The 23,510-nt window shown below is 46.9% G+C and overlaps 1 protein-coding gene across 2 annotated transcripts in view; it reads right to left on the reverse strand.

Moving 5' to 3' along the window:
- Positions 1 to 23,510, reverse strand: part of INSC (INSC spindle orientation adaptor protein) — a 123,552-nt gene that overhangs the window by 68,263 nt on the left and 31,779 nt on the right. For both annotated transcript variants that reach the window (XM_067749794.1, XM_067749795.1), the window contains exon 2: positions 19,413 to 19,513. In XM_067749794.1, the coding sequence (XP_067605895.1) occupies positions 19,413 to 19,513 (101 nt within the window). The remainder of the gene's footprint in view (positions 1 to 19,412; positions 19,514 to 23,510) is intronic.

Here is a 23,510-nt window from a genome sequence, read left to right on the forward strand (position 1 = left end):
GCCTCTTGGACTTGTGCCTTCTATGCTTAGCTACCTCAGGGAGGCCTCCCTCTGGCGTTCAGCCCCTCATACTGGCTCAGGAAGATGCCGCTCCCTCATTAATTGCCTGAACAGGCCTGGAACCAGAGCTTCCTCAGGACAGAACCGCTTATCAGGTAAAGGCCTTGAGCGTAAGAGGAGCTTCCGCAGGCCCAGGCCAACAAGGCTTGCACATCTGCGCGCAGGGGTAGAAAGAGCTGGCTCTGCTGTTCGTCATCTGTGTAATTGAAGGCAGGCTGCCACTGCTGCTGCCTTTTTTTTTTTCTTCCTTTTTCTGAGATTTTTATTGAAATAACATATGTATATAAAAGTGAACAAATCATAATATCAAGCTGCAGTTCCATGAATTTTCATAAGGTCAACACACCCTTGTATCCAGGAACCAGATAAAGAAATAGAATATTAGCAGCATCCCAGAAGCCTCCCTTGCACCCCCTTCTGGACACTCCCCAACCAGAATAACCAGTATCCTGACTCTCACAACATACATTCGTCTTTTGAGTAAGTTTCTTAACCTCTCTGAGCTTCAATTTCTTCACCTGTAAAACAGAGATAATGATAGAACCTTCCACAGTGAGTTGATGGAAGGATTAAATTAAATGGTGAACGTAAAGGGCCTAGGACAGTGCATAGCACAAAGGAGATGCTCAAAACTGTTCATCCTCTTTGCTGCCTTTCCCCATAGCAACACTTTAGCACCTCTAATCATTATAATAGAGGCTAGAATTTAGTGAGCACATTCCATGTGCTGAGCACTATGCTAAGTGCTTTACATGAACTATTTGATCTACTCCTCAGGACAACTATCTGAGTTGGGTCTTATTATCATTCCCATTTTACAGATGAGGAAACTGAGATGCAGAGAAGTAAAATCACCCAGGGAAAAAGCAGTAGCACTGAGATTGAAACCCTAGTCTCTGGTTCCAGAGTCTACTCTTAACTGCTATGCTTCACTGCTTCCTATTCTACCTGAAGAAGAACAGAGAGCAAGATAAGATGCCTTAACACAGGGAGATATGCAGGGCCATTTTCCCGAGAAAGAACTTCAGGGGCTGCTTATCAGCAACAGGAAGATGAAGGAAAGCTATGAGCCCTGGCTCTGCCTAAAGCTCTGGGTAGCGGGAGGACCAGGATCACAGGCCCCAGAGATGTAATTGCTGCTTTCAGGCCAAACCCACTCCCGGCCGTGCAGTTCCAGGAGCTGCCTTCCAGGGTGACAGCCTCAGAGATGAGGACAGACAAGGGGCGCCTGTGGGGAAAGCAGAATCTGGTTTTCTTTTAAGAATGAGCTTAAAATAACTTCTATTTCCAGAGATTGTTTAAACAGATACCTCCTCTTTCTCCCCCAGCAGCAACCAAACATACAGAGAATAAATGAGCAGAGTAGTAAAGCCCATGGGCCCCTGCCTCCTCCTGACCCCGCTCAGTGGCTCATCCCACTTAGGTCCAAGGCCAGCTCTGACCAGGGAAGAGAGGACGTCGGAGGTTCTGGCCCACCGGCAGGTGGAGGGCAAAATGGGCTGATGCTCAAGGCATGTATATACCTATGAAGCCTGACTTTGTCCAGCTTGCTTTGCACCCAAGCTGCCCTAGTTACAACTAAACCATCGGGATAATAATATAATTATGTTTAGCTAAAAAACAAATAAGTAGGGCTTCCCTGATGGCTCAGTGGTTGAGAGTCTGCCTGCCGATGCAGGGGACACGGGTTCGTGCCCTGGTCCGGGAAGATCCCACATGCCACGGAGCGGCTGGGCCCGTGAGCCATGGCCACTGAGCCTGCGTGTCCGGAGCCTGTGCTCCGCAACGGGAGAGGCCACAGCACTGAGGCGCCTGCGTACCGCAAAAAAAAACCACAAAAAAATAAGTAATAGAGGATTGATGAAAAGCAGCTCTGAAGTCACAGGGAAAGGGAAAATAGACAAAATCCACCAGTAATAACAACTAATGTTTATTGGACCCCAGGACTCTACAATTATCATGTAGTATTTTATTCTCACAGTAACCTGATTAAGTGAACACTCTTATTGTCTCCACTTTACGGATGAGAATACAGAGGTGCAGAAGACCTACATGACTTAAGAGAGCCAGAACTCCATGTAGGCAGCCTGATTTCATAGACTATGTGCGGCCGTACTAAATGGTTTCTCCACCTGTCTCTCTCGTCCACCAGACTTTGAGATCTTCTCAAAGGCAGGCACTGTCTGATCTATCTCAGCATCACCAGCACTCAGCACAGGGCCTGACATATAGCAGGTGTCATTATATACTTAATTGAATCAAGTAAACCAGAGACCACCTGGGAAAAGGACTGTGAGCCTTGCCATGCCAGATGAAAATATTTCCAGAACTAGCAGAGTGTCATGCAAGATGAGCATGAGCGCCCTGACCTGGCACATGGATTGGAATCCCTGAACTCACCCCTTCCTCTCTTCTGGGGCTCTACTTCAGAAGACGTGGACTCTGTCTTTGGCTTGGATGTCAGAAAAAGCATAGGTCAGCTCATTGTGATACTTTTTTCCCTGTGGTTAAAATTTGAGGTTGGGTAAGTAACTAGATACCACAAAAGACATGATGATAAACTTTTTTTGTTTTAAATAGAAATACTTAAAGCAGGTGTCAGCAGAATCAGAGAGACCTTTGTAAAAGGCATTGTTCAAACATTCCTATATTCCACCAAGCCATGCTCTGGTTGGGTAGAGCTTGGACCTTTAGCAACCATTATCCCAATTCTCAGAAATTTCAGGCAAATGGTTTTCCAGTGAGGTGTGGAGATATATAGCTAAGCCTTGGAGAATAGCTGAAGGGAGGTCTGCGCTCCCATAGGAAGGGCCTGTCCCCACATGATGCCTGTAACATAAAATATTCTCAACCAGTTTGATAAGGTTTAAAACAATACCTGGTCAATTCAGTGAAACACTACAGATGCTGATCATGTGCCAGGCTTTGTGCTGGTGACCCTTGCCCTTAGGAAGCTCACACTGTCTAAGAGATAAACAGACATAAACAAATATAGCCCAACCTCATTCTCATCCTAACATGACGTACCAGAGTGTCAAGTATTTCCAGGAGTTCCTAGAGTTCGTCTCATATATATATTCCCCCCTCCCAAAAAAAAAGACTGGTTCAGTCAACCACAAGGCAGCATTGGATAATTCTGTCATCTCTTCTTCCTTTAGCAGCCTTACACTAGGTATAATTCTAGTTGCCAGGTCCTGCCAGGTCCACCCAGCATGGCTGCCTTTCCTTCTGGGTAATATCATGCTGTCTGATCTCTACTAGACATCTCTGACTGTCATAGTCGCTGCTTCTTCTCTTACTGCTGTATCTTCTAAGTACCACTGTGCCGGCATCAGAGCCAGGCATGACACTGGGTCTTCTGGGCATCATGTGGCTTCTGTTGGGTACCAGTGCTCCCCTCAGGGCATGAACTCTGGAGCTAGATTGCCTGGATTAAATCCTAGTCTGCCACTTGCTAACTACAACTTTGGGAAAGCCTCTTTGTATTTCAGTTTCCTCTTCCTCAATGGCAAAAGGGAATGATAATAGTACCTAACTCCTAGGCTTTTTGTGATTATTAAATGAAGTGAATATATGAATATATATATTCACACACATACATATGTATACAAACGTTTGTAAATATTTGCTTAGAATAATGCCTGATAGGCAATATTGCATGTGTTAGTTATTTCTGGAGTGATTTGAATTAAAGCAGCTGGTAACATCAGAACTTAGTTACTTAAACGTGAGAGAAATAAGGAAGAATTCTGGAAAGATGACAGTAGTGGCAGCATAGTTTATCAATCACTCCAATTTCCCATATAAAAACTGACAGAGCAACTAGATAACAAGGCCCAAACCCCATGGATAATATTTACAGCAAAGCTAGATGATAAAGCATTCCTACAAACCTCAAAATACAAGCGTGGGGCGGGAGGGGGCAAACCACCTGCAGGTACAAGACTGCTCGGTATCATCTGTATGAGAGGAAGAGGAAGGAAAGAATAAGGTGGCATCTGGAGAACATGGGAAAGGAGAACCCCAATGTAGCCACTGGGTATTTACTGGAAAGCACAGTGTGACGATTTGAGAATAATAACTGAAATTAGAAGGGGTTTGCCTCTCCAATGAGGTGAGTGCAAGGCACGTACTCTGAACTCTCAAAACTGACCCAACAGGAATCTCTTCTACAACAAAACACCACCTTAAGAAGAAACTTTTGGGAGTAAAATCGAAATTGAGAAGGACAGAGATAATAGAGACAGAAGGAAGAGAGTTCAGACCAATGTGAGGGGCAGAACAGAGCTAGGAACCTTAGAAAGCAGATCACTATATTTTTGAACCCTACACAAAAGCAAAAGAAGACGGAGCTCTATGAAGTTAGAACAGATTTCCTGAGCCCTACTTCCCTCTAAAAGTTTATGGAAACTAATTTCACATACAAATGAGCAAAAAAAATTTATTAAAGTATCATCCCATGCATAGTTATTTTAGAAAGAGAATAAAGAGCAGAATAATATTGCTACGATGAGATAATGCCAAGAGAATGTACTCAAAAACAGAAGGAAACTATAAATTACTGTTTCAATATTTCAACAACCATTATCAAATGAGTTTAAATTTTTAAGAAAAATGATATATACCGAGTATACTACCTATATGGAAACAAGCATACAAGGTGTATTCTAGTAAGATTATTGGACTTTTAAAAGAAAAAAAGAGGGCTTCCCTGGTGGCGCAGTGGTTGGGAGTCGGCCTGCCGGTGCAGGGGGCACGGGTTTGTGCCCCGGTCTGGGAGGGTCCCGCGTGCCGCGGGGCGGCTGGGCCCGTGAGCCGTGGCCGCTGAGCCTGCGCGTCCGGAGCCTGTGCTCCGCAACAGGAGAGGCCACGGCGGTGGGAGGCCCGCGTACCGCAAAAAAAAAAAAAAAAAGTGCACGTTATTTATAAGGGACAGGAAATTATGCTCTGATAACTTTCTTAGAGCAATCCTTTATACCAGAAAAAAAGTACAGTAACATATTTAAAATATTCGATATGAAAAGAAACCAAGGATATTATATTTAGCCAAATGACGTTCAAGAATAAGATGAGGAGTCCTGATTTGTGTGGCAGCAGTGGTGTTGGAAGACAATCACTCAAGAATAATTAAGATAAAATCGATAGGACTTGAATACCAATTCAGATGCAAGATGAACAACAGGGACTAGTCAAAGATGTGACCCAAATTTTTGACTCAAGCAGATGAATGGACAGGAGAAACCAGTTCAGAAAACAGGAAGGCGGGTTCAGCTTGAGACTTGTTGAGTCTGATGGGACGACTGTCTCTTCTTTTGAAGAAGGCCCATCCCTCTCACTGGACTGCCCTCCCATCGAACTTCATTCCCCAAACTTCCAGGCCCTCCCAGACTGCACGCAGAGTGTGTGACCCACATACCCTCACACATTCCACCCTGAATATTCATTCAGTCAGTATTTCCTTAATGCCTACTTTGTGCCGGGAACTGTTCCAGCTGCTTGGGATACAGAGTGAACACAGCCAACAAACAGCCCTGCGCCATGAAAGGTACATTACAGCAGGGAAAACAGACAATAGTAATAAACGTAATCGATTTAACAGTGCCTAGTATGTTAAAGCCAGATAATTTCTATTCAAAAGAAGAGTTAGAATAAGTGGGGACAAGACTGTTCATGTGAGAGGCAGGGAGGGAAGAGCCACTTCAAATAGTGGGTCAGGGTAGGACTCATTGAGAAGGTAAGCTGAGAGGGAATGCTTCAGAGAAAACCAACCATGCTGATGTACGGGTGCTTTCGGGGCAGAGGGAAAAGATGGTGCAAAGGCCTCCTGTGGGAGTAAGCCTGGGCGCTGGAGAAACAGTACAGAGGTAAGCGCGACCAGAATGGAGTGGAGCAAGGGAAAGATCAGTAGGAGTGAGAAGGGACTCAGGCTAGATCCTAGAGGGCCCTGAAAGCCACTGCAAGCCCTCTGGGGTTTCACTCTGAGTAAACAGCAGGATTCCTCCCGAGACATCCGAGGAGCCTTGTCATCAGCTGGGTCCACCTGGCCCCTACGCCGTTCTACAACCCAACCTGGAAGGCTCTCTCACTAAGGGCTTTATAAAAACCACACATAATGAATTTAGACTGACTTAACCTCTGCTATGCGGTGAACTATAAACTGTTTATTGAACAGTTAATGTAAGCATAATTATTTATGCAACAAGCTGTAAATAATTTACAGTATGGTTAGGAAATTAACTTCCCACCTCTCTTCACTAAGGCACTGGTGAACTGGTGAAACCCAGCCAGCTGAGACCAAAGGAAACGTTGCTTCTCTGATCACGTTCAAATCTTCCAGTGTTTTCATTGCCCTGCTCCTGAGCCACGTTGAGCTGCATTACAGGCCTTTTTCGTGTTGAGGCTTTTGTGAAAGGGGCAGACAATTCTCCATCTCTGTCCCTAACCACTCCTAGCTCACATTTTAAGGGTGGAGCCTTCCCCAGCATATGGTGTTGGACAGCTCACAGCAGCCTTGCCCCTAACTTGTGGCTGACCCATGCATGCAATGCCAGAACCAGGAAGGAAGTAATCTCTCCTTCAATGAATCTGCACGATGTTTCCTGCATCACCTATTGTGCTGGGGATGGCCTCTGTCTCTCCGTGTTCCCTGCAGTGACCCTCTGCTCCAAGCTGCAGCACTGGAAAGAGTTTTCAGATCACTCCCCAGAAATCCCCATTTTCATTATTCATCCTAGCCCTTTTGACATATGTGTTCCATAACATTTTCGGTTAATTGAACGGTCCTGTATAACACGGTAAGAGAGTTGATCCTGCTTTTCAGGTATTCCCAGGAGTGCTGGCCCACGAATACACCTCGAAGCTAATACCTGCGAGTCATTTATGAAGGGGATATGGATACTGGCATCATAGTCACTTTGTTCTGTCCTGTCTCCAGGTTTTGGCTTCCAGCAATCTATAGAAGGACTTGAAGGTAGGGAAGAGATTTGGAGTCTCTAACAAATCAATATTTTAAAAATCTAGCATAGTTCCAAGCATGCTATAAAGGAAATATTTTTTGAGTACCTTCTGCTTGCCGGACACATATCAAGCGCTTGCCCATGCAGTATCTGTCTTGCAGTTACAGAATGCTATTGATTATCCCCCGTCTTACAGGAAAAAGTGAGGCTCAGAAAGCTCCCTGCAGGTCATCAATGACTGGGTCTAGATCTCAATCCAGGTCAGCCTGCCTCCAGAGCCTGTGCCTTCACTACCTCCCCAGACTTTCCAGCACGCATGAGTGTGCTGTCGTTTCTGTTTCAGGACAGGGAACATGAATTTGGCTCTAGGTGACTGTTTCCAGTCCAGGGAGCCAATTTCATGCGCACATTTCACAGCTGCCTCCTCTCTGATGACTCAGGAGCAACCCCTCTTGTTAACTTTATCAAACTCTGGCATTTTGAAGACACAATTAGTACTCCCTGGCCTTCCCTTAACTCAGGAAAAACTTACTTTTGAAACTCTAAAAAGGATACATGTGTGTACGTGCATTGTCAGTATACATATGAGAGCCGGCGTGATGCTACTCACAGTAAGAACACCTGATGCGGATCCATCACTCTGGCCTCATCCCACTTTCACCTCTTAATAGCTGTGTGCCCTTGCATGTGACGCTTGCCCTCTCTGAGCCTCAGTTCCCTGACCTCCTCATTCCCAAACCATTGTCTCAGCCTCACCAAGTTCTTTCAAGCGCCTCTGCTGAGACTTCCAGCCTCCCAGCCTTTTCACATGCTGATCCCTCTCTCCCCATCTCCTCTTCACCTTGCTGATGCCTACGTATCCTTGGAATCTTGGACTAAATGTCTCTCCTGAAGTAGGTGTCTCTGACTCCTAGACGAGCTTATATCCCATGTGTCCCATGTGTCTGGAGCACCCTGTCTTTCCCCCATCATGACACAGGTCTCAATTATTTAACTACCTGTTTATCTGCTAGACCATAAGCAGGGCAGGGCTTCTCTCTACCAGGCCTACCCTGCATCCTTCCCCTCGCACTGGGCCCAATACAGTGAAAATGCTCAGTGTCTATTTATGGAACTGAATTAAGTTTAAAAATCTATCGAATGGGAATAACAATGACCTGTACCGCCGTACCGTCTCATCGGGTTATTGTGATAAGCTCCATAATCATTACTGCTAACATTTATTGAGGCTGAGCCCTGTGCCAACTACCAAGGAGATGGCTTCATGCAGTTCTCACAGTGACCCTGAGAGCAGGGCACTATCATCATCTTATCTTTACAAATGAGGAAACTGAAGCTTAGAGAGGCTTACGTGAACTCTCTGATATCACCCAGCTTGTAAGTGGCAAAGTTTGGCTCGGAACCCAGCCCATCAGACTCTAGACCCCATGTCCTTAAATGCCACTCTAAACTGCATTATGAAAGGCCGTGCTCTGTCCAGATGGCGTGTTTAATACTGTCAGGTAAAGATATAAATGCATTCTCACATGCTTGAGCTGAGTCGTTGCTTGCCTTCAAGTTTCACGGCTGTAACACAGGACCTGATGTGTAGACTAAAGAGGGTTTAGCTTTGTCTTTCCTCTTTACTTCAAGGAGAGTATTTTCATTTGCCAAAGTGGAACATTTAGGAGAATTCACATATCCTGCATGTCAGCTGCCATCCTGGTACCTCTGCGGGATTCTGGAAAAGGCAGGTGAGAGTCCAGAAGTAACCACTAGAGGGTTTCCAAGAGCAGGTCTACACCGTTGCCATAGACTCCATCAGCCTCCAGCCCCCAGCACTTGGACCCCCTTCCTCTACCACACTCTCACTCTATCCCCAGCCTCAGGCTCTGACCAAGAGTCCTCTATCCCCAGTTGTGGGCGGACTCCAGGCATCCTTAGGATTTGGCTTCAAAAGAGCCCCAGATGCAGAGGCCAGAAGCAGCTGCCTGTCCCACCAGGTCCTGCAGCCAGTACATGCATCCTGATGTCCTGGTGTTTTCTGTGTGCATTCTCAGCGCCAGCCTGTTCTAGAAGCTGAGGACAAACCTGAACAGGAGAAAATCCCAGTGCTCACACAGCTCAGGCAAGACCCCGAACAGGCAAGAAAGCACCAAGAATCCAATCTGGTCACAGTTATAACAGTAGCTGATGTGTTGAGTTCCAGCAATGATCCAGGCAGTGTTCTAAGCCCTCTCAATATATTACTCCTTAATCCTCCCCACAGCCCTGGGAGAGAAGACTGTTATTGCCCCCATTTACAGACAAGGAGACTTCTGTTGGGAGAGGTCACAGGGTGGGTAAGTGGTGGAACCATCACTCAGACCCATGCTCTAGAGCCCAGAGCCTCTCCTCGCATCAACTAAACACCACACTGGCAGCAAGAAGCTGTGAGCAGGAGAGTCTGGGATCATAGGAGACAGAGGGCCTGACTTCGCCTGGGAATATGTACACAAAGGAAATGACATTTGCCCTGGTTCTTAGAGGAGAGGAGTTGGCCAGGACGACAAGGACAGAAGGACTTCCACATAAATGCAAAACTGCCTAGAGACATAAAAATAGTAATACGACCAGAAGTTTCACTGGAATCAAGCATCAGGGGCCTATGAGGGGTGGCCAGGAAGGGGCCTAAGGAGAGAGACAGGGACCAGTTGATCAAAGACCTTGAATACCATGATTAGGGATTTGGGTTTAATCCTGAAGGCAATTTAGAGACACTCAAAACATTTTAGAGCAGGGCGGTGACACAACTGTGCGGAGACTCAGTAGAAAATGGACTGGAGTGAGTTAAATACCATACAGGAGGGTGACCTGTCGGGAAATGATGGTTATACAGCAGAGAGAGGACAGAAGGCTGAACTAAGGCAGTGACCTGGGAAGAAGTGAATGGTCTGGGAGGGAGATGAGAAGATACGAGGGTGAAGGAGGGAAAGGAGCAAGGCTGCCTCCTCAGCCTCTGGTCTGTGTGACTGGTGCTGCCCTGACTGAGACAGGAAACCCATCCAGGTAGGAGTTAGTTTTCATTTTGCTTGGTTTCATGGTGTTGCACGATGACAAGTGGGATACGCGAGGTCACGGCAGAAGTGGGGTCTAGACCCTACAGAAGGGTCCCTCAAAGAGGCCCCACACCTTCCCAGAGAGGAGAGCAGGCCTGGTGAAGCCGGCACAGCCCTGCCACAAGCCGGTCCACTCCCAGCCGCCGTCACTGTGCCGCCACATAATGAGATGTTCTTCTCAATTTTGGAGCCCGGGGACTGTGGCTCCTTACGGTTTGGACTGCGTCAGTGCTGAGCATCCCATAATTGCATAGCTCATCAGGTTCTCTGTCATTAGCTCTCTGGTTCTCAGGGCTCCACCTTTCCTACTGCATTTGCTGGTTGACCCCAACATAAAAAATCTGGTTAAACAGGGCAGCTCTTGCTGTGCAGCAGGCTCTGCCCGCTGTCCCTCCACCTCGCAACTCCCAGTGGTTCAACCATCCTCAGCCGTGAACTTGGAGCTGCCATCTCACTATACATGAAATCTTCCCATTGCAAGTACAGATGATCTGATTTCTCATACAAAGGAAGGAATTGAAAACTGAGGTCAAAGCAGATGGACTGGCAATGAGTCACACACCCTTCATGGTGGAAACCACCACAGTGAGGAGCCTGTAGGGTCTCCAGCCAAGGAGCTGGAGGGGCCAGGGGCCAGGACCAGGGTTGGATTTCCTCCATTTCCACAGTGAGCTGGAATCTGAGCCTGATGCTGGGAAGATGCCCCCTTGCCTGTGGGGCAGGGAGGGCATCCCAAACAGTGAATGGGGCTCACAGGAGCCCTGTCCAGTATCTGGAAGAGCCCCTGAGAGAAGTAGATGTCTACTCCCCAAGTCACCCTGCTCCTTGCTCCCTGATGGTGGCTTTCCTGGACATCTGGAAGGAGGTGAATAAGCCCCCAAATCTGGGTTTTCTGGAGCCTGGCAGCTTCCAAACACAAAGCCAGATGTAACCACAATCATCTTCACATACCAGGATACTGGTTGGATAAATTATTTTAAGCTGGAATTATCCAGGGTGGAGTTGGGGTGGGGGAAGGGAGGAGCATAGTCTTATATTAAGGCATTACAGTATGAAAAAAATGGGCTTCCTAAAATATGTCTAAAATCAGAAGGAATTAACTACCCATACAGCAAGCAGGGAGAATTACAAACAATAGAGCACCTCTGGGCACCAAGAACTCTCTCCTTCAGCCCTCACAGTGGTTTGATGGTTGGCGATTACCAACCCATTTTACAGATGTAGAAACTGAGGCTTAGAGGCATTACTTAACTTGTCTAAGACTTCATTGTTAATAGTCATAATAAAGTTAAAATTGGTTGAGTGCTTATTACTTTCTGGACACTGTGCTAAATGCTAGAACCAATCTTAATGCTTACTTAACCCTCAAAACAATCCCATGAGGGTCACATAACTGAGATTTGGGAGGTGAAGTGACCTGGCCAAGGTCTCGTGGTAGATAAGTGGAAACAAGAATCTATGCAGTCTGAGACCAGAACCTTGGTCTTACCTAAATACTGTGTTCTTTAATGGTCTTCAGCAATTTAGCTGATATTCACACCCTCAAATCCACAGCTGGGGCTCTTTCTCCTATGCTGGACTTCCCTGATATGATTATCAATGCCTTTTTAAAGATGGTGATCATTTAAAGACTACAGTATGCCTAGTCATTTTTCAAACTCTTGCCTTATTTCTTTTGGGGAGAGAGTAGGGTGTGTGTTATTTAAATTCAGGACAGAACTACTGGCCCACTGGCCCCATCATCACAGATCTCTGACGAGTTTGCACCAGAAGTACTGCCAGAACGGGAAGCCAGGGAGACCGTGCAGAGTGGGGAGGGACCCTCTCAGGACTCTGGCTGCGAAGGGTCACCCCACCCGCTTCACTGTCCCTGCCTCGGCTCTTGCCACTTAGATTGCCCTCCTCATTCTTCAAAGCCCATCACTGGGAGAAGGTAACTGTGTCTGACCCTTCAGACGCCAAAGGGAACAATTCTTCCCAGTTCAGCAGACACATGTCCTGGTCCCCAGTTGCTGATACCAGTTCCTCATTGCCAGATAAGCTTGCTGGCCTGGCATCCAGAGTTCCCCAAAACATTGGGGGTCATTAGTTTAAGGAAATCTCTGCCTACATTCTTGTTGGTTCATTTTAACTACTTTTCACTCAGAATGAAACTTTAATTATTCCTTCAAAATATGGAATTTGGATTTCTCTGCCTTATTCTATTCCACCTGCTGTGTGAAGTGGAGAGCCTTCTGTAAGAATATATTTCTATGCCAAGAACACTTGGTAATGGCCTCCAAACTTTACCGAGTACCCCAGTGGGCCAAGGTATTGGGCTAGGTGTTGGGATTATAAAGGAGAGATGGTAAGAATATGATCTCCAAGAGGGCAGGACCTTCTATTACAGTGAGACATAATCTCTCCACCTAGCACAGCACCTGGCACATCATAGGCACTCAATAAACATTTACTGAATGAATAAATGAATGACTGTAAATAAGCAATTATGGTTCAGTATGCTCCCTATGGCGTTTTGAAGTAAGGAGAAAGAATTTTGAGAGCACAGAAAGGATGTTCATCTCAAACTAGGGTATCTGAGAAAGCTTCCCACGCCAGCGCTTGGAAGGACGCCTTCAAGTTCACCAGGAGAAGAAGCAGAGTTGGAAGATGGTAGGATTTCAGACAGAAGAAACAGCATGTGCAGAACAGTGGAGGCGAGGAACCACATGTTGGGAAGATGGCAAGTTGCTAAGAGTAGTCAGAGGGGTGGAATGAATTCAGTCAAAAATAAGAACTTCAAATCAAGAAGCATGTTGGAGTGCTAGGTTTCATGGATTTATCTATATTATAACCTAGCAAAGCAGGGTGCACTACCCCCTCCCCTGGAGAAGAGCACTTCTCCAGGCTGTACCACAGGGCTTCCATAAAACCTGAACAGGGCACACCCTCAGATGCTGGAAGGGGCTCCCAAACTAAAATGTCTTACAGTTTCCATCCCAGCTACAAGGCCAACACTAAACCTCTTCATGACTTTCGTTGGAAGGAATAAGACCCTGTTTGTTTTGGTTAATGAGATTCTTTCATATCCCTGAGGCACTAAAGTGGGCTACTTTTGTCCAGAAAAGGGAAGACGATCCAATACTCACTCACAGACTTCTAGAAGTTAGAGCTAAAAGGGTCCCTGGGGAAACTTTTGCCTACCTCCTCATTCTCAGATTAAGAAACTGAGGCTCAGAAAGGGAAAAGGATTGTCTGAGAACACACAGCAGGTTAGCATAGAGCCAGGGCTGGGAAGGAAGGAAGAGAGGAAGGAAGACAGGATGGAAGGAAGGCCAGCCTCTGGTCCCTGGTTGCTGCTCCCACTACAGTGTGCTCTCCTGTAAGACATTTAATGATGAAATTGCAGTGACATTTTTTTCCAATGAATTAAAACCAAAGATTAAAAATATTTCTGAATCGCTATTCTTTTTTTTTTTTTTGCGGTACGCGGGCCTCTCACTGCTGTGGCCTCTCCCGTTGCGGAGCACAGGCTCCAGACCCACAGGCTCAGCGGCCATGGCTCACGGTCCCAGCCGCTCCGCGGCATGTGGGATCTTCCCAGACTGGGGCACGAATCCGTGTCCCCTACATCGGCAGGCGGACTCTCAACCACTGCGCCACCAGGGAAGCCCTAAATCGCTACTCTTTAGAAGAAAATAAATGTCTCTCCAACTGTCTGACTCCTTCAACCACTTAAATCTTTGACTTCCATTCAGAAACAGTATTTAAATTAATCAAGGTAAAACTCTAGCTTATCCTTTCCCTCCAAGCGGCACTTTTCCACCATAAAGAATGAGAATAGCTTGCTGGAGACAGACAGGGGAGTGTCTTGGAGAAAGGGACAAAATCCAAGCTATGGAATTGAATTTCTCACAGTCACCTGAAACTCCTCAGCTGTTAGTCATTTTTCAAACGTTTATTAAATATTTATTCATTCAGCAACCAGTTTTTGAGTTTATTCTGTGTGCATTTTAACCAAAGGAGCACAAATATGAATCAGAAATGACTTTGGCCCTCAGGACATTTATTACTGAGTAGGAAGGATGACATTTACATAACTCATTATAGTACTACTCAAGGCCTGGCCCAGAGTAAGTTCTTAGTCTCAAGTAAATTTCATTCAAATGAATGAGTGAATGAATGAAATTGATATCTATTACAGATCATTGCTAATGAGAAGATTCCACTGGGGCTAGGACACAGAGCTGCCAGAATTTGCTGGAGGCTAGGAGGGAGAATAAACTTAATAAACAGAGCCCAGGAAAGGCAGGACTCCCCAAAGGGCAGGAGAGGGCCTGAAGAGTATTATGGCAGCTCCATTTCCCTCTCTGGGCCTCAATTTCCCTATCTTATAATGCAGGGAGCTCTGAGGAAACTTCCAGCAACAACATTGGATACCTCTATGATCCCAGTTCCCGGCACCATAAGGGAATTTAAATCCAACCTCTCCTCTTAAAAATATCTATTGAATCATCGTCCCTCTGCCTTTACAAGGTCACGCCCTGTGTTTCTGTGGATTTCTCTTGGGAGATGGGAGAAGGAAGGGAATATGATTCTAGCTTTGATTAGCCTTCGTTTTGGTTTAAACAACAGACAAATATCCAATTATCCCATTGACAATTACAGTATGCACATTTCACCGCAGGCGCAGAAAGCAGCCCGGCAGCAGAAAACCAGCCACAGACCAAGGGTGTACACATGCAAGCCATTATCTACTTGGAGACAGGCTGGGCTGCAACGGCCCCACTGGCTCAGGGAAGCTGGGAGGGTCCTCGCCAGCAGGCCAGGGGCAACCCAGGAGGCCGCCTGCCACTAGCTGCAGCTGCATCCAGCCCTGGCTCGTTTCAGATTCCAGGCTGAACAGAAACATTGTGAGAAAGCGATTCCCTCACAGTGAGACACCCCAAATAAAAGCCCCAGGTTGTATACTTGCTACAAAACCAGGCCTGATCAAGAGATAAATTAGTGAGTTGCACAAGGGAAGGGACCACGCTGTATCTGGTCACAATCATGTCCTTAAGCACAGAAGCCCCATACAAAGCACATGATCTGCACTCAATACATATTTTGAGAAATTATGTGGAAGGCTAGTAAATAAACGACTACTTGAATGAGTGAAGGATTTGCTTGTGCAATGCCCTCAAGAACATCGTGGAAAAGACAGCCAGGATAGAATGCTGGCTGCCACTCATGTTCGAGCACCATCTGGGAACGTGTATCTCTGCGCTGATCCTTGTCAGCCTGTCCTGGACAAGTAGGTGACTTAACTCCTCAAGCCTCATTTCCTCATGGGATGGACGTTGTATGTGCCTCTCAGATTCCCCCTCAGGGGAGGACTTGTTGTCCCCAGCTGGCGGACCCCCCCCAGATAATGCCTCAGAGGCACCTCACCTGAGGTCATGCCTGCCCACACACTCCAACGACAGATCAAGGTGGGATATGAAGGTTCTGGCCACTCTGGCCAGTGAACGACTCTGATCCCAAAGGTCCCTGTGAGGTCAGCTGAGTCATCATCAAGCAGGCATCACGGCTCCCCAGCTCCCCCTGCCCAGGCCTGCCTCCTTCCTCTCCCTTCCACAGGTGTTGATCCCAAAGGCACTCCCTAATAACCATCTTGAAATCTCAACTCCATCTCAATGGCTGCTTCCCAGAGGACCTAAACTATGGCTCCCTCATTAGCAAAAGAGAGATAATAATAAGTAGACACAAGGGCTATCGTGAGGACTGAGTTGCTATGTGTAAAAGCATCCAGCTTTTAGCAAATGCTGGATGACAGTGAGCCAACTTTGTTATGGGGTTAGTGAAGCCCAGTCCTTTCATCAGTATTCCCACCCTCACTGGCAGGAAACCAGAGAGAAAATGTCAGTGTCTCAGCTTGATCTGTGGGTAAGAGAAGTAGTGGAAGAAAGGAGAGAAGGAAGGAAGGAAGGAAGGAAGGAAGGAAGGAAGGAAGGAAGGGAGGGAGGGAGGGAGGGAGGGAGGGAGGACATGTCTGGATGTGGCCCTGTGTGCATCCCTCAGACTGGCCTCCAACCCACCCTGTAGGAACCTCTCCATAGAGAGGGTCCAATCAAAGGACTGGGCCATCAGGATCCCTGCAGAAGATGAGGGCTACGCTGCGATGGTAGAAAGCACAACCCTGGGAGCAGGCAGACAGGTGGCAATACCCGGACCACCATGTCTGGGTCCCAGCACCACTACCACCCAGCCCAGAGCCAATGGAGGGAATCACTGTACCAGACACAAAGAGGGGAGCCCAGAGACGCAAGAAGAAAGCAAAGATCAGCTAGAGACACAGCAGCCACAGTCTCCTGCTACCCAGAGTGCTGAGGCCCTGTCTCCTGCAATCCCACCAATAAGTCCCTGAACCCCCAGGGAAGTATTTGAACCTGAGCTTGCGAGGGTTTCCACTGCGGAGGGAGGGAGGGAGGAAGGGTGTGTTAGTGTTACAGGGATGGCCTGGTGACGTGTGGGTTGGCACCCTGAGGCCTAGAGAGATCTTCCTTCCTGGACCCCAGCACTTACATGACCTTTAAAAGCACTTACGACTGACACCCTGTTACAGACAATAAAGCTGGTGCTCGGACAGTTTAGGCGGCAGCCAAAGTCACACAGCTGATAGGAAGCGGAGCTGGGATTTGAGCCCAAGTCTGATTCCAAGGCCTATATGCTTTCAACCACTTAGAGTTCCCGCATTACAGTTTCCAAGAGGAGGGTTTTGTGCTTTGGCTTGTCTGTTTTATTATTTTTAAATACGAAGACCTCCCAGGAGATTCAGACACAGTCAGTGTTGAGAGAACTATCACACACCTTCCTGTCGCCCACGCCAATTCAGCTCAGGATCCCAACCCCTGCCCTCAGACTCAGTGGCTCCCTGCCTTCTGTTCTCTTCCAGGAGCCTGCACCTAGGAAAGCTCTATTTGATGCTATTTACCTGCAAGGATCTCAAATACCAAAGGCCTAACGCACAGGATTCACCCAGGCTGTGAGATGATCCCACACAACTTGACCATATTTATTTATTTTGTACATTGAGGTGAACAATGGCACTCCAGAGTGAAATTCAGCCTCACTGGAACACAACAAAAAGTCAATTATCCAGCATTAATTATTTATCTGGAGACAATAACCACGGTGCTGTTCCCCACGAGAGAGGCTACAGCTTGGAGCAAGAGGAAAGTAGAGGTGGCTGCTATTGTCTGCCCATAACGTGGCATCAGATCAGACAAATGGACCCCTCTGACGTCCTGTAAATACACATGAGCCTCCGCTGTGAATGTAGCTCATGCACATGCCTCTAGAACACAGACGATTAATAGGGTGGTAGAGGATTAACAGGATTCGATTCCCCCAATATCCTGGGGAGGTCTGCCCTGGCAATGCCAAGCTATGACTATATGAAAGGAAATACCACCTTCTCTCTGCAGCCTGCCCTGCTCTAACAGAACTGTAAGGTTGAAGACATTCTAAACAAACATTTTTGCAGGTTGCAGTGTTTGTGGAACCATATTAGTCTGCTGTTTTCCTCCCAAGGTATTTACTGTACAATATAAGTTAGAAAACCTGTCGTGACTGACTCGAAAAGCATAGTGATCTGATTCCTAAATCATTTTTATGTAATTTAACTTTCTTTTATCTTTAAAAATTCTGAGGAGCTTGGAAGAGAGAGATCAGTGGTTCCCAGGGGCTGAAAGAGTGCCAGGATGTGATCTACCTTGGCTCCGTATTCTCTAGTCCGGGGACATACTCTTTATTTAAAGATGTTAACGTTGACTGAGCAGTACTTACTCTTTATTTAAAGAAGAAGTTAACGTTGATTGAGCAGTTTCTATGTTTCAGGCAGGTGATTTATATATCTTTATACATCTTTATAAAGTCTCATCACAACCCAATGAGGTAAGTATAAATATCTCCATTTCATAGATCAATAAACTGAAGCCCGAGGTCACAGCTAATAAGTAGCGGAACCAAGAATCAAGTTTGGGTGGAGTGGGTCCCAACTCCTAACCACCGTCCTAAACAGCCCTGTGATGACAGCTTCCCCAGCCCCCAGCACAGCCTCTGGTCTGACCATCCCAACACCCATGAGTTCTGTGGAGGTGTCCCAAAGCCCTATTGCCACAGCTGCTGCTGCCCATCTGGATACACAGTTTCCAACCTACTACCTGGGCAGGACAGGTGATGGAAAGACTAAGATTCCTCTTCATCTAGAACGGTTCCACTCTTTTCTGATTATAAAATAATACTCAAAAATCAAACAAACAATATAGAAATGCATGATGTAAATGAGTTGAAACCCCCTGCAATTCAGGTGAGGGGTTAGTAGAGATTAGATGGTAGTGGTACCGTATATATTTAAAGCAAAATACTACAGAACAAAACAACGATTTAACGGCCCTGCAAGTGCTACTTGGATTCTGCTGCCTCGAAACATCCCCGTCAAAATGTCTGAGCAAGGAATGAAGGGCTAAGTTTGAGCCTTGAGCACTCAAACTGCAAAGTTCCTCCATAGATCAAACCTGCATTAGAGTGACCAACCATCCCAGTTTGCCCAGGACCGAGGAGTTTCCAGGCACACAGGAATCTCAGAGCCAAAATCAGGACAGTCCCAGGCAAACCGGGACAGTTGGTCATCACAGATTTGCTGCCATGGTGCCTCCACCTTTGCTTCTGTCTCAGGCCTCCAGGACAAGTCATGTCAGATCTACACCTGCTTCCCCATCCCTTTCACCTGTGTGAAGGCAGCTCTAGAGCCTCAGGTCTTTCCTTCCCAGCTCATCATCCGGGCCTCACCTGCTGCTCAGTGTACTCCTCCCCCACGCTCCCCACACTGCCGCTCAGGGCAACAAGTGCTTCCCAAGGATCAGCTCTGTGCCCACTCCTGTCCCTGGTGCTCTGAGAGAAAGCCACCTAATGGTAGGCTGACCTCTTCCAAGAGGCTCAGAGAGGCCACTTCCCCCAGTGGCTCCAGCCTCCTGGCCCTGGCGGGATCCACAGCTGCCTCTGGGGTCCCCTATCTTAGCAGCACACTTCACTTGACACTTTGCTTCATTGTCTGCCTGAATCTTAAACTAGCTCCTTGGGGCAGGATGTGGCTGACTCCTCAGTGCCCCAGGGCCCAGTTCCATTTGTATTTGCGGAGTGACTGTGGCATCCCCGATACCTCGTCCTAAGCCTCCTCCCCAGCACAGTGCACAGACAGAAGGGGCCACCTGCAAACCTCAGGATCCTGGGGCTTGGCCTCAGCCAGAGTCCAGATGGGGCAGGCCTTGCCCTGAGACACAGCAGTGGGACTTACCGCTGACCCGGCAGGGGGATGGAGTCCAGGTGGCGGCCTCCAGGCAGCGCCATCATGTTGACGCCAATCTGCAGCAAAGCCTGCCCACAGCGGTCGGGGCCCTGGAGAGAGAAGGCAGAGTGGGGTCAACGAGGGCCGCCCGAGTGAGGAGGCGCAATCATTTTCTCTCCCAAATCCTGGCCACAGGGATTCATCTCAGGTGTGGAGGGAAGGCCCCCTGGCCCTCCTCTGCTGTTTCAACCAGTTTATACTCCACTATCCTCACACAAGCAATGCAGTACTCAGCTCCGATCTTGATTCTAAGCCCCTAGAGCCCACTATGAACCCCTAGAATCTTTTCTTATGTCTCATGGCCCAAAACGTACCTAACGCATTTTGCTTTGCACCAAATATTGAGACACATAGACTAGCAAATATTGCATAGGACATACTTATACTTAAAACGTTTAGAGTTTACCTGAAATTCACATTTTACTGGGCATCCTGTATTATTAGCTAAATCTGGCAACTCTCTGTGCTAATTCCCTTACTATCAATATATACTGTGACAGTACTAGGTTCCTCACTTTGCTTATGCCTGGGAAATGTGACCCTGTAATAGGCATGGTGGTTGCTTCCCCAAATCCATTCCACTTTAGATGATGTAATTTCACGCAAACTGCCAGAAATTGGTTTAGGAATAGGCATGTGACTCAATTAAAGCCAATGAGCCATGACAGAATTGCTTCTAGGAAAAGTTAACTTTGTCCTTAACTGCAAGCCAGACACAAGATGAGGTAGTATCTCTCCCATTGGACCTGAACAAGGAAGCACATCGCTCCATTGCTGCTAGAGACCATCTTGCAATCAAAAGGGGACCCAGCTGGAGAAGAAAGAAGGCACCAGAGGAAAAACACCTGCATTCTTGATCACTGAGCCACTCAATCAACCAGTGCTGAGTCTGGCCCATCTCTGGGCTTCCTAGTATGTAAAGTATAAACTTCTTGTCTAAGTGAGGATTTTGGTTTAGTATACCCAAAAGCAGCCTAACTGATAAAGGCAATCCAGGTTCCGGGGCCTCCAATCCCAGCACTGAGCACCCACTTGGCTTGCCTGTGCCTCCTAGGTTAGACCAAGACAACAGTGTTCTTCTTCCTCCATACAATCAGCTGCCCACCTGTTTGTCTCCTGCCTCGAAATCCCATCTCCATTCTTCCCTCTCTGCCACCTCTTTCTCCAAGCCAGTGAAGAAGCCCTCCTTGGGGAAAATGGAGATTCTGTCACCTTTGCCTGGGTAAAGCAATAGTCAAGAGATGGTTGTCTGTCACTTGTCATATCCTGAGCTTGAGGACAGCAGATTTCAAGACATTCAGAGAAAACACAAGTCTGAACTTGTGGGAGGATACAGCTGAGGAGGGCAGCAATTCAAGCCCAGAAAAACTAAACTCTTACATTATGATTAAAAGTGACCCTTATGAGAAAAGAACGGAGGAGGACTTTAATTAACAGTGATGTGGCTGGACATAAAGTACCCCTTGTGATGCTTGGAACAAAAGACAAAAAATGTGAATCTGAAAAGTACAGGGAGGAAGAAGCCCAGAATAAACTAGGGCTTTAGATCATTCCAGAGACTCACTGTCACTGCCTGTTCCCTGTTCTGCAGACGCCACTAGACTGTGAGACCCTGAATGGCAGGGACCACTTGGTTTCAAGGGCTGGGCACTTAGCAAACACTAGATATGTCTATAGAAATAATGAGTGGAATGAAATTTTAATACATTTATGTTGAGCCCTAATTCTTCATCTGCAACTGAGAATAATAGTATCTGTTTTACAGGGCTATTATAACAATGACATAAGATCAGGAATGCAGAAGTGTCAGGCGAGATTGAGAGCTAAATAAATAGTTATTATTATGTCCTGAGAGTCTGCGCTGTGTTCAGTCCTGTGGTCAGCTTTGCCAGGGGAGATGCATAAAATTAGATACAGCATAAAAAGCACCTAGCACAATAACAGTGCTCCACGAGGCCTCTTTATCATCAGGAGTATAATTAGTTTTATTACTTTCATTATTTTCATTATTGAGAAGGTATATTTTTGGAACCCAGTGAGTAAGCAGCCTGAAGAGAATGGCACAAAAGAAAAAAGCTAGAAACAACAAGATGAGGTATTTGTTCCGTTTTCAATGAGTCTGATGAAAGAACCAAAAAGGGAAATACCACCCTCTCAGAGTGAACGCTTTGATGTGATCAGAGTTCAGTGAGCAAGCAGATCTTATTTTAGCTCCATCTTCATCATGGAGAAGAAAGAGGGCAGAGCAAAAAGGTTGAGGCAAGTGACAGTAAGGAAAGTTTAAGGACACAGGAAGTTCCAAGGCCCTTTAAAGTGTGAACAAGTTAGGATTCTGTGAGCACACCCTAGAATACTGGAGGACCTCCTGGATCTGATCAAGTCGTATCTGAGGGACCCTGAGAAAGGGTTCCTGAATGCAGGAGAATATTCTGATTTTCCAAGAGGTAGATTCCAGAAACACATCTTGGTGACCACGAAATTCTAGAACAGATTCCTAATCACTGGCCTATGAGCCCGTCAGGGAGAAGCCGGCTAGAACCCAGATGGAACAAATCACGCTCAAACAATTTCTTCCTTTTCATTAGCAACCGCTGGGCTCTCAGCTGAGGGGGATGCAATAAACCTAATATATCTTGATTTTGTTAAAACATCCGGCTGAGATGTCCTCATTCCTCCATGTCATCCACAGCTTCCCAGCAGTTAGGCCAGTGGAGGCTGCCTGCTAACAAAACCTTGGGTCATGTGATGGCACGTGTTCCCAGAGGCTGGAGAGCCTTCCTGGGGACATCTGGGCTGCACGTGTATCACTGCCCTATGCACAGACTGTATTATTTATGCCTCTTTCCCTCAATGGGACAAACTCCCGGATGTCTGAAACCCCATCTTTCTCAGTGTGGGACTGTGCACCTACATGGTTGAAGCTGGGATTGTGAATCAGATTAGCTCTCAGAGGAGCCACAGCTCATATTTACTGGGTATGGGGAACAGGTAAGACAGAAAATCTGGAAGGTGAGATAGGGACTATCAAGAGCTAATCTGGCTGATGTTATAGAAGTGCAAAGAATAATAATTGCTAATATCTTTTGAGTGTGTACTATGTGCCAGGCACTGTTCTAAATGCTTCATATAGTATTAACTCATTTAGTACTATCATCATCCCCTTGTTGCAGATGAGACCTCTGAAATTCAGGGGAACTACGTGCACTGCCCCAGATCACACAGCTAGTAGGTGACAGAGGGCTGGTATCCAGGTTTTATGATCAGAGGGGAGATGAGGTGCTGGAGCAGGTGAAGGTGATAAGCGCAACAAAAGTGACACAGGTCCAGCATTTGCTAACTGGAAGCCTGACTCCATTCCATGGGGGCAACACCCAGCCCCTACCCTTCACACACAGATGAGCCCTCTTCCCTCTCACCAGCGCCTCCCACTGCTCCCACCTCCGAAACCATGAGTCCTCCAGCTTCATTAAGTGTCGGACCTCAGTGACACAGCCAGAGGACAGAACAGTGCTCAAAAAATGAAGCATCCAAACACTGCACCCAAATGGTGGGAGGAAGAGGGGCACAGACAGTGGGGGCATCTCTCCAGTTGCTCATTGGCTGGTTCCTTTGGTGAGTCGTAAGGACAGAGTTATGGGTCCTAAAGGGATCAGGGGATGGGAAGCCACAGTCCCAGCTAAAGCCTAAAGTGTCACCAGCTTTCGAAGTGACAGAGCGGCATGGACATATATACACTACACAATGGAAAATAGATAGCTAGTGGGAAGCAGCCACATAGCACAGGGAGATCAGCTCGGTGCTTTGTGACCACCTAGAGGGGTGGGATGGGGAGGGTGGGAGGGAGACGCAAGAGGGAGGAGATACGGGGATATATGTATACGTATAGCTGATTTACTTTATTATAAAGCAGAAACTAACACACCATTGTAAAGCAATTATACTCCAATAAAGATGTTAAACATAAATAAATAAATAAAGTGTCACCAGCTTTGTAGAGAGACCTGTTTCAAGCGTGCTGGGTGGCTGCCCCCTCCCACTGCCCTAAGC

Source organism: Pseudorca crassidens, chromosome 9 (genome assembly GCF_039906515.1).
Source record: "Pseudorca crassidens isolate mPseCra1 chromosome 9, mPseCra1.hap1, whole genome shotgun sequence".
In the NCBI taxonomy this organism is placed as follows: domain Eukaryota; kingdom Metazoa; phylum Chordata; class Mammalia; order Artiodactyla; family Delphinidae; genus Pseudorca; species Pseudorca crassidens.